At 34.8% G+C, this 11,343-nt stretch overlaps 2 protein-coding genes across 2 annotated transcripts; one reads left to right on the forward strand and one right to left on the reverse strand.

The window, feature by feature from the left end:
* Positions 1 to 197: 197 nt before the first annotated feature.
* On the forward strand, positions 198 to 3,165 carry LOC132544429 (ragulator complex protein LAMTOR4 homolog). The gene is made up of 4 exons (XM_060208024.1): positions 198 to 218; positions 1,212 to 1,317; positions 1,799 to 1,916; positions 2,268 to 3,165. Exons 2-4 carry the CDS (start codon positions 1,237 to 1,239, stop codon positions 2,363 to 2,365), a joined length of 297 nt encoding a protein of 98 aa, XP_060064007.1. The 5' UTR covers positions 198 to 218; positions 1,212 to 1,236; the 3' UTR covers positions 2,366 to 3,165.
* Positions 3,166 to 9,522: 6,357 nt separating this feature from the next.
* Positions 9,523 to 10,495, reverse strand: LOC132544464 (uncharacterized). The gene is made up of 4 exons (XM_060208061.1): positions 10,413 to 10,495; positions 10,160 to 10,256; positions 9,915 to 10,050; positions 9,523 to 9,815 (listed from the first exon to the last, which is right to left on the reverse strand). Exons 1-4 carry the CDS (start codon positions 10,493 to 10,495, stop codon positions 9,523 to 9,525), a joined length of 609 nt encoding a protein of 202 aa, XP_060064044.1.
* Between the last annotated feature and the right edge of the window lie 848 nt (positions 10,496 to 11,343).

Here is an 11,343-nt window from a genome sequence, read left to right on the forward strand (position 1 = left end):
TGGTTTATTGATTATGTATTGGTATTATTCTTATCAAACACAATAAGAGATATCTCTCCAGTGCATCGATACCATAATGATTGTGTCAAATTGCTTTTATGCTTGATATGGAAAACAACACTTTAAATTAAGCGAAACTCAAATGTGAAAAATATACCTGCGAGATTTGGTCGTGATTTCACGAGACAAAATCATGTGACTCCAATGGCTGCTGACAGGTAGGATGCTGAGGTTGACAGCAGATGTTGTTTTTCTTGTAGTGAGAAAGTTATAACGTCTTGAATAGACTGTAGGCGTTCAAACTATTAACGTACGAGTGTTGTTTAGCAGATAGATTATTACTGCTGCTTAACTGAATAATTTGTAATTGTGTAAAGGACATTGGCAGGTATCCCTATATGTGAGTTAAAGGGTCCGAGAAACTGACCAGACTTGACATGTTTTCGTCCTTTGATAAGACACTTTAGTCTTGTTGCCCTTGATGTCATGTGACAGGGCTCCCTTATGTTGTTCAGCGAGTTGGTCACCAGCTAATACAAGGAAATACGTATCAGTGACTTTGACAATAAGAAAATTGATCACTTGGGAAGGACTTTTTAATCAGTGAACTGTAGGCCTATATGTAGGGAATTTGGCCATATTATCATATGAAGTATGAATGGGTCCTACAGAGCTACCAGAAAAAGTCGTAATCATGTATACAAGCTGATGCTTATGCTGTTTTTATTGGATTAACAAAAATGTTAAAAACACCAATATGATCCAAATTGTTTAAAGTGAAACCCACCATTTTAACCTGTGAATGTAAAGTTTAATATTTACAATATTATTCTAAACACAGATTTTGTGAACATTAAGTTAGTTCTACTTGTCATATCTTAGAAATGCTCTGGAATTTACAGCAGAATAGTGTTATTTATCAGACAAGAAACTGATGCCTCGAAATAAGCTGTCTCATAAATGTTGATATCAGTAAATGTATTGCCATTTAATAAGCCAATTTCTTTAAGTAAAAAGTAATGTATCAGTCCTCTTTGCTAGTTGCCAAATGAACATATATGACTGTTACATAAGCTGAACACTAGTCCTTGGTGTCAGACTTATCAAGTAATTTAGTTGTATAAATGCCATTATTCGACTGTCAAGTATATGTAACTCTTCTACTTCATATAATATGTGTATTAATATGAAATGTTTCAATTATTTTGTAGATTGGAGTGATAGAATAACACCATAATGACAAACGTTTTAGGTGTAGACAAGATCCAGGATTCCCTTGGCTATCTTGTTCTTACTGATGATGGTGCGGTACTTAGTGTAAGTTTATCCAGGTTTTAATTTGTTGTCACAAGTTTATGTCATTTTCTAGCTCTACTACATAAGACTGATAATAAATAAACAATCTCCCCAAATCAAAGACTATTTCCATTATTCTCTAACAATTATAGATCATCTGTAAATTTTTACAAAATTCTTCTTGATCTCTGACATTAACCAAACACTCTCAGAATCAGGTAAAATTTGGAAATGTATGGACAGTTGTATTTGGCAGATGAAAAATTAATTAAATCTTCAAAATTTTCATTTAGAAAAAAAAAATGTCTTAAATTTCCATGTATATGAAAACTATTAAATGAATTCTCCAATTTTTGGGAGAGAATGTTTTTTTCCCCAAAATGATAAGTAAATACCCTGATAGCTGGTCTACACTCTTCAGTTTTAATGATAAAGATGTTGCAAATGTTATTATCTTATACAGAAGTACATTCTTAATATACATGGATTATTTTTTTTCCAGTCAGGAGGAGAACTGCAGAATGCAGAGTCCATTGCAGAGAAAATGACAAAGCTTGTGTACACTGCATCCAAGATACAAGTGACATCAGATAAACGAGAAGTCTTCAAAAGGATTTCAGGTATGTTCTGAAATTAGGAACCTGTTCACTTATACATACCAATCAATTTGTCTACATTCTACAGTTGAAATTAAATGCTGAAATCATGATGAACTTGCACAATCATGTTTTATAAACAAATCCATCTGATTATTAAAAATATATGAAATTTTCACTTAGATAGTTCATATATTATTGTTTCAGCTGGTACCAATAAATTCTAATTTATATGATAATAGATAGTTGATATGTGTCAAATTATCACTTTGGATAATGAAATTTTCATGTTAGGGTTCACAATGTTCTAATTCATAAGTTTGACAGTTTTGCTGTAAGAGTTACTTCTCTTAGATTGATGTTTTCATATTTCAGTGATCTGGGATAGTTTTATGTATGTGGTGACAGTAGCTAATCATCGAATCTACGTGTGTAAGCGACCGTACATGCCACAGGAACCTGTAGTCACATAGTGTCAAAAAAAAAACCCAGGAACTTTTTAAGTCCCAAAGTGACAATGGAACCCAAAATTACAACATTGCCATATTATAGGAGCTGGCAGTAACAATGATGACAAAGGAAGCAGTCACAGTGATGGCATAGGAAATAGTCAGTGTGATGACACAGGGAGTAGTCACAGTGATGACACAGGAAATAGTCACTGTGGTGACATAGAAAATAGTCACAGACATGACACAGGGATTAGTCACTGTGATGACACAGGGAGTAGTCACTGTGATGACACAGGGAGTAGTCACAGTGATGACACAGGGAGTAGTCACAGTGTCAACCTATCTCAAGTTCTGACAAACAAGATTTACAGGCATTTCCTTCAGAGAGATATCAACTGAAACATTTTGTTCTGATTCTGACATCATACTTCAAATATTTTTTAAACTGCACTTGTGAGCCAAATTTTTAAAATTCTATCTGTGACATTGGTAACTTGTTTACATGAAACACTGCTGTTTTGACTCTTAGGCAGTATCAGTGAAACCTAATCTGTTGGCTGTACAGGCAATATTCATAAAACAAATATCTGTTTCAAGTAAATAAAAAATAGACATTTCTGTGACTGCTTGTGTGGATGTGAAATTGAAATTAGACACCAGCATGTGCATTTAGACAGGATGGCAGGATGTAAATTAACGAGACAATTTTTTGTTGTAAGAAAGATGGTATGTGTGAATCATATGAAAGAATGTTGATACATACAGATAGGAATATTTAAAATGTGCTGAAATGTTTCCATATTAAAATGTGATTTATTGGTTATTTTTGTTTAGTCTTATTTTCCTTGAATAAAGTTGTTATGACTTGTGTGATGATGTATCATCAATAATGTTCTTTGTATCATAAATACTGGTATTAGTCATTAAAGATAAGATAGGATATGTGAATTATCACCCGTAACATGAGTCAGTACTGTTAAATAACAGGGACATGAGAATCGATGACTAAGAATTGGTTTGAATTTGTTTGTAATTAAACCAACTACATTGACATGGGAGATGATAACAATGTAAATGTTTCGATTCAACCAAGGTACAGAGTGTATGTTCAAATGTTTGGCTATGGTAGGACTTAAGGACATATTGGTTTTATTTGTGACAATCCTCAAATGACTGAGACCTGACAGCATGTGTCATGTTATGTGTTTTTGTTAATGATTTGGACCTGTCCAGGTTATAGGGACTACAATATGTACTATTGTATGTGGATAGAATGAAAAGGCAGTGTAATTTAGATAGCAAGATAATAAAAAAGGAGATATCTTGATCAGACTGCTGCGAGGTTTTTTACCAGTGGATACCTCACTTTACCAAATCTTACCTATATTTTTATAGGTGTTTATCTATCTATGTTTATCAATAAACTGACACATCACTGCCAGTTTGTAACCTCAGGTGAAGATTAGAAGCATGTAGTCTGAGGCTCCCTAATCGTAAAGGTTTGTAGTTTTCAGGAAGCAAAGAAATGATTGGTCTGTTAATTGGGCAAGGCTCTTTTCTCTAATTGCTCTGAATGTCATGGGCCTTCAGTATCTTGTTCAGTGAGGTAGCCTCCAACTACTACAAGGAGACCCTGCCTCAGAATTACCCTGGTTGTTCATGGGGCGATAAGCCCAACAAATGAACTGGGACTTCATCAACAATATATTGACACAAATGTACTTTAATTCATATTTAATTTGAACCTGACAAACAGCCAATATCTGCTTTAAAAAGTTTGACCATAACAGACATCACTTAGGCTTAATTCATCAGTATGATGTACTTTACAGAAACGAGAGAAAATAAACACATTAACGGAAGACAAAACGTAGTCATGATAATGACCTTCTGTCTCAGTTTTATAGGCAGTCTGAGTGTGCATGATTATAGTGTTGAATTGCCTACTCTGGTGGCAAGATAGCCTGCATACATGGTGTGATGTATGTAACAATAGGTTGATTAAATTGTAACTATTTATTGCTCTCATGGTGCTATGAGTAAAACTGGTCTTGTCAGCAACAATGTCTAGACTTATAGGAGTATGTCATAACAAGATTAAAACCTAGTTGTTTTCTACGTGATTGTTTCAAGACAAATCAAGCAGAAAAATAAATGTAGCTCAATTCATATATAGTCCATGAATATTTAGAATAAAAAGCATAATTTTATATTGATGCTATCATGCTTCCTTTTGAATGCTTGTAAGTGGTCACAGGTACACATGATTTTAGCCCCAATTAGTTATGACGAATTCAAAAGTTGTAGAGATGAGAGGTATCTGGAAATTGAAACCTTTGGAATCTGATGATGCATTTTAAAGTTTTTTTGTGGTGTTTTTTTCATATTGTGTTGCAAGCTTTGATTATTTACTACATTTTAAGCGATAGATTAAATAATATGCAGCAATATTACACTCATATAGGACCATGAACAATGAATGTTATATAGTATAGAATAATGTATGGTCAGATAGTGAAGACACAGCATGTTGTTTTTGTGTTGTCTGTTGTCAACTTTAACCTTGCCCATAATTATTGCACTATAAGAGGTAGGGCTTTCATATTTGACAGGTGTCTCTTGTGATAAGACCTTTTCAGTGGTACCAAAAGTTTTGACCAAGGCCATGAAATTTGATCCACATTTGAAATAACTATGACCATTGCTTTCATATTTGGCATTTGTGTTCCTTGTGACAGGACCTTTTCCGTGGTGCCAAAATTTTTCACCATGTGACCTTGACTGTGACCATTGCCCTACATTTGAAAGTGGAAAAAGGCCCGGATACCATAATGAAGACAAAAGTTTTTCACAAAATGTTCATGCCATTAGCACATGTCTTACACAGCACAGTTTCAATATCCCACTTCAGAAATTTGTTGCAACTGGGGGCAAAGTGTTTCTTAAACACATCTTGTTGTTCTTGCAATCCACTTCAATGTAGATATTGAAGCGGTAGATTGATTTTAGCACTTTTCATGCTGAAAGTATTGCGTTAACATAGCATTGCGCAAATTGCAGTTCACAAATTATGTTTATATAGGAAACATCGTGGTTTAAGAAATTCATAATTTCGATAATTTGATAAAAATGACAAAAAACAAACAAATAAAAAAGAAAAATAAATAAACGCAAAATAAAAATTAAAAAATGAGAATGTGCTAAAATTTGATTACACCAAAATTAGTACATGGTGTATAAATATATATGTTTCATAAAGAAAATGAAATAATCATTTGTAAAATTTCAAACTTTATCCAATAACAACGAGACTTGGAGAACATCTCTGTAGTGCCGTCTACATCGATTGTACTTTTATGATAAGTAGTTACTCACGTGAGGTATGATGATAAATTATTTTTTGATAGTTCATGTTAATTGACGAAAGGACATTTTAACAGAAAATCTGACAAGTGCTTTTTTCGCTAATGGATGAGTTGACATTTTCCAAGATTACAGGAAAAAAATGAAAATAATTTATGAATTTTCTGTCTTAAAGAAGGAAGATAGAGAGACAAGATAAGATTTGAAAAAGGACATATACACTATTTGCAATCTTCAAAAACCCGGAGTTCTGCCAAGGATGATGATATACAACAACGAGAGAGAGAGAGAAAAGAGAAGGCATGCTGAGTGGCGATGAAGGGTGGTGTCTGCTTGGGGGGTCCAAATTACACCTCGTACATAGGTAAACTGTTTTCTTAGCCATAACATGGTCGGTGCGCACGTTTTACAATTAAACAGTTAAAAGAAGATAAAAGGGATAATCTAACATACAGAAACCACTCTTTACGAGCACGTACATCTAATTTGTAATTCTGAGTGATTACACAAACAATTAGAACTAATAATACAGATAAAATAAATGTCATTTATTTTTCGTTAAATAATCGAAAGTTTTCAAGGACACATAAATATATATACAAAAAACAGGACTGAAAAAAAGTGCTCGTAATAGCGGGGTGGTCGTATTTTTGAGGTGGTCGTTAGGTGAGGTTTCACTGTATATGGAAGCTTATCATCAAAGCTTATTTAGCATAACGAAGTGTACATTTCTTTTCAAATAACATATTAACGAACCTGAACTAGTTTTAACTATTATGATCGCACACTTGTTGATATATCTATTTTTAGATGTATTTATTATTAACTTTTATATCATTTTCTCGTTACATTGAATCAGCAGTAACAACAAGCACGTAATTGAAATTGGATATAGAAACAAGTTTTACAATTTATGTAAATCCAACTCCAGTTAGAGAAAACGCAATCTAAATCAAGGACATAAAATACCATAGTATGTGAGAAGAGAAAAAAAAGTAATGCTCATAGGATATTGTCTATAGGAGTAGAGGAGGGAGAAAGGGGGTCGCTCAGACATACCATAATACAAATCTGAAATATATACTAAGTGCAATATATATAAAGTTCACAGTGAATAAAAGACCTAGACATGCGTGTATTGAAAGAAAATAACGAACACTCATTCAAATTTTCGATCCGAGGATAAAATTTTGCGTACACGAAAAAAAAAATAGCGCATTTTCATCGTTTGATAACTCTTCATCACAGAATTAGAGCAATTTAGTTGGAATTGGGCGATTTATTGCAGCAAAGGCACGTGCACGCATTTGACGGGAAAGACTGCTATGTAACAAATAGTGTTCATTAGTCTCTTCGTTTTCCTTTCACGAACATTAAGAGCTATCAAGGAGATTTCTACAATATAAGTTGAATCTTAAAGAGCTACACTCCTATCTTAATCTAGAGTGGTGGATTTGATCCATCCTGCTACCGATATAATAGAAAGGTTATACTTTGTGGGAACGATCAAAGAGACGATTTTTAAGTCTAAGAATCGGTGGATCATTTTAAATTAAGTCTGACAAGGAATTCCAAAGTTTACTTTCAGAAGGCAGAAAAGACAGGGACTTGGGCGACCCGTCACGGGTATGGTGATCGTGGATACGGTTGTTACGTTAGGAAGGATGTCTTGTATGTATTGTGGGGCGAGACTGTGAATCATTTTTTGAAAACAGAAACAGGTACTTTTATGATATTAGCGTCTTTGTTCCAATGGCAACCAGTCTGTTTCTACATTTAATTTTGCTTTGCTAGTTAGCCTTGTGTCACCACTAACTATACACACTGCTTCTAATCGGAGATCTTCCACTAAGCCTGATAGGGCTTTAATTAGATTGTCCCAAACACTATCACCATACTCTAACACAAGCCGAATGAGGAAGAAATACATAGTTTGAAGACATCTGCGATCTAATGTAAATTTAAATTTCCTCAAAATGTAAATTTCGGGTAAGATCTTCAATTTAATGTAAACATGTTCGTTCCAGTAACCATTCCCTGACGACAACAACAGGTCAAGATGTTGTGTGAAGCAACTTCAGTAATGTGAATATGACAGTATTATTCGTGAAAAGGTAAGACTAGAGAGGGGTAATATATTTCCTATTTATTAAAACAGTTTCAATTTCAGCAGAGTTAAAATTTCCAACAATTTCTCGGACCAATCATGGATTTTACTAAGGTCGTTATTCAAAATGTCGGCACCGACTCTTGATGAGTCAATGACGGTGTACAAGGAGTTGTCGTCTGCTAATAATTTTGTGATTGTATTTGTATCTTGAGCAATATCAATGATAAGAATTAAGAACAAAAGAGGCCCAAGAATGGAGCCCTGGTGAACACCAGCTTTCACTTCAGACCAATTTGAACTTTTGCCGTTGACAACGGCTCTCTGTTTACAATTATAAATATAATTTTCAAACCAATTTAGTAGTGAGTCCCGAATTCCAAAGCTTGAAAGTTTCAGAAGAAGACCCTTGTGCCAAACCCGGCGTACTTCAAATTATCATCGGTATAAAAATCCGTTTAAGAAGCGAAACCTTAATTTACGTTTCCAATGGCACAATATTGGAGCATCAGACAGGTGAATACTAGCTGTATGTGGATGTTATAGGTCCCATCATGTGATACTGAGAGTTAATTTATATTGTACGTGTGACAGGGCGTTACATATCTTTATGCTTGATTATTTTCTGTTATCATTTGTGATGTGTACATTTGTGCGCGTGTATATGAAAATATAACTTGAACACGACAACTACATAATGGATAATCATGGTATTTAATTTCTCTTATCGCTGATTCTTTAAAAAGAAAAGTACATCTTTATGAAGTTTATGTAGAGGTTATCTGAAATTTCAATATAAAACTATCAACACATAGGATTAATTTGTTCAACGTTAGTTATATAATATAGAAAATATTGAAGGATAAAATTGAATGTGGACAATTTCTTTCTTACATAATATATCATATGAATGCAATGGACATATTGAAAATATTAAAACCCGATGCATATGGGATCATGGAGAGTAATGTTCTCTGAAACATTTAAACAGGCCATTGTGTACAACAAAATTTTAACATTGACCAAGAAAAGGCAAGTTTAGATTAAAACATTAAAGTTCAAGATTGCTTCGGTTACATCTGACCGAAACAAAAATTCAAATAGGCACAAATAGTGCCTTGGCACACCGAATGGAACATCACAAAAACTGCCAGATCTTCCTCTTCCATCATTCGACTACCCTCAACATCCTTCTCTGAGGACAGGAAATGAATCTGAAATATCAACAACACTGTCAGTGGTAGATATAATCTAACGGAAAACTGTACGCTACCTTTTGTTCGTTAGTTTACTTTTAACAATGAATCCGTCAACAACTAAAACCGGAGCCAAAAATTTTCATTCAATATATAAAACAACTAAACGACGGAAAAAGGATATCGCAGCATCTCTACTTAATAAGACGTATTTGAGGATTGAATGTATTGTAATATTGTATCTGTGATCACTGATAAATGTTCTTCTAATAACTTATAAATAAACATTCCTAACTCTTACACCATCTCTCGGGATTAATTGCAGTCATATAGACATGAACGCATTTCTGTCAATGATACGTTTATTCTTTTCTTCCTGCGTCAAATAAACGTTTCTCTCAATGGATAGCAAATATTAAAACATAGTTTTAGAGGAAGAGTAGGACACAAATCTACCTTCTTATCAACATCTGTCAACCTTTTTCATCCTGATGAATACCCTACCTACATACCTAGCGAGGAACTGGGTACCAATAGTTGATCTGGCGCTGGATACAAAGTGGAAACAGCACCATGTGCTTCTCTTCAAACTGGTGACAGAATTTCCTCTGCCAGTAGAGGTCATCTCGGGGAAGCTCTTTTGTAAGCACCATGGACAACTCGAGTCCATAGTTGAACAATTCCATTGCTTTTGCTCGGGCGGCGAAATTGGCTTTGTTCCTCTTCCGAGATCCGGAGGGCTTCCACAAAGATCTTCGTTTGACCTGACAGGGTACAGTTCCGCAGTGAGGACAGCGTGCAGGACCTAGACAAGAACATGACGTGTACATCATGATAGAGGAAATAGGATGTAAAGTAAATATAACAAAAAGAGGACGGAATCTCATCAGACAATATTACTTACGAGTCCTCCATTCGTGGATCATCGACATCATGATTGAGTATCCCTTTCTGACACGTCTCCCAATGGCTGGAGCGTTCCTTAACAGCAGGCTTACAAGGGCACAGAGAAGAGTACACAACATCTCATTGCCAATTCGCTGAAATGAATTAAACATGCATTAAATCTATTTTCCGAATATAAATAGTGATTGTTACAGACAATAGATAGACTGAAATCGTCAGAGATAAAGAAGATCATATCCTTACCATTGTAATATCGACAGGCCTTGGACAAACTTTCTCGAATTCCGTTGCGGTGAAATAGTGGTAAAATCTTTGGACATATCCGGGCTCGGGCTCAACGCTGAATGGAAAAGAATTTTAAAGGTGAAATGTTTCTTTAAATAAATGTAGCATTATTTTAGTAAGCTCTCGATAGCATTGGATTCTACTTAGAATATCGTGCGTCCGCCAAACTAGTCAAGATATTGACATCATAAAGAAAACTTGCTTAACTTACCATACAAGGCACTGGTATACACCGGGACCTTGTTGCATTACGCTCAGCATTACCACAAATAGCAGGAATAACCTTATATCCATTGTGGTAAGCCAAAAGTTTACAATAAAAAGTAAAATTCAGGGGAGAGACTCATCATCTCCGCCTTCACTGATTGCTAAGCAGCTTAGCAACTGAAGTATGACGTCACAAATGGCTTCTAATTATGACGTCATGCATATGTTTATGAATTAATGAGGGGTAAACTGTTGCCGTTGACGCTACGAATGTTACTCTGCTGAACCAAGAAGTATAATTGGGATCCCCGAATCATCTTACATTCTATTCAGCAATATCTATGGTTCCTGTTAATCTTGGCCTAATATTTCTTACGCATATTTAGACTGAATGGAACAGTTCATCACATGTATAAACATTGACGTAATTATGTCACATGTAACAAAATCTCATCAAAACAACAGAATAGAGAGAGAGGGTTGGAGAGAGCGAGAGAGAGAGGGGGGAGAGAGAGAGACGGACAGACAGACTGACAGACGGACGGACGGAGAGACAGACAGACAGCAAGTTATAAGTAGTCAAATGAAAGAAGAAAATTTTATCTTTTAAACCGACTGCTAATATTATTTGAGTCCTGTGACACATGATCAGTGGTCGGGGCGAAACAATTTCTAAAATATCCGCAAATATGAAACTTTGCGCTAGAAAACGATATTTGGTACATGTCTTATGTATTCATCTACTTTATACGAATAAATTATTTTAAGAATGAAAAGAAAATGTATGTATATGAAAATATCCAAGGTGAGCTTCGAACTCTTGACTCACTACCGATCACCTCGTCACGGTTCGCCTCTACTTTCATTTTACGATTACCTAGCCTTGTCATTGATGAATTCCCATGCAACTCATTCGTATGGGTTATATTATACAT

This window comes from Ylistrum balloti, unplaced genomic scaffold, assembly GCF_031769215.1.
Source record: "Ylistrum balloti isolate Yb309-2 unplaced genomic scaffold, AGI_CSIRO_Ybal_v1 Utg369798, whole genome shotgun sequence".
Lineage (NCBI taxonomy): Eukaryota > Metazoa > Mollusca > Bivalvia > Pectinida > Pectinidae > Ylistrum > Ylistrum balloti.

Excerpts from the sequence above, each read along its gene's own strand:
- LOC132544429 (XM_060208024.1), top strand. The coding sequence starts at position 1,237 with ATGACAAACGTTTTAGGTGTAGACAAGATCCAGGATTCCCTTGGCTAT. Across the intron at positions 1,318-1,798 it reads ATGATGGTGCGGTACTTAGT|TCAGGAGGAGAACTGCAGAA; the intron begins GTAAGTTTATCC and ends TTTTTTTTCCAG. Across the intron at positions 1,917-2,267 it reads AGTCTTCAAAAGGATTTCAG|TGATCTGGGATAGTTTTATG; the intron begins GTATGTTCTGAA and ends TTCATATTTCAG.
- LOC132544464 (XM_060208061.1), bottom strand. The coding sequence starts at position 10,495 with ATGGATATAAGGTTATTCCTGCTATTTGTGGTAATGCTGAGCGTAATG. Across the intron at positions 10,051-10,159 it reads GGCCTGTCGATATTACAATG|CGAATTGGCAATGAGATGTT; the intron begins GTAAGGATATGA and ends AATTCATTTCAG. Across the intron at positions 9,816-9,914 it reads GATCCACGAATGGAGGACTC|GTCCTGCACGCTGTCCTCAC; the intron begins GTAAGTAATATT and ends GTTCTTGTCTAG.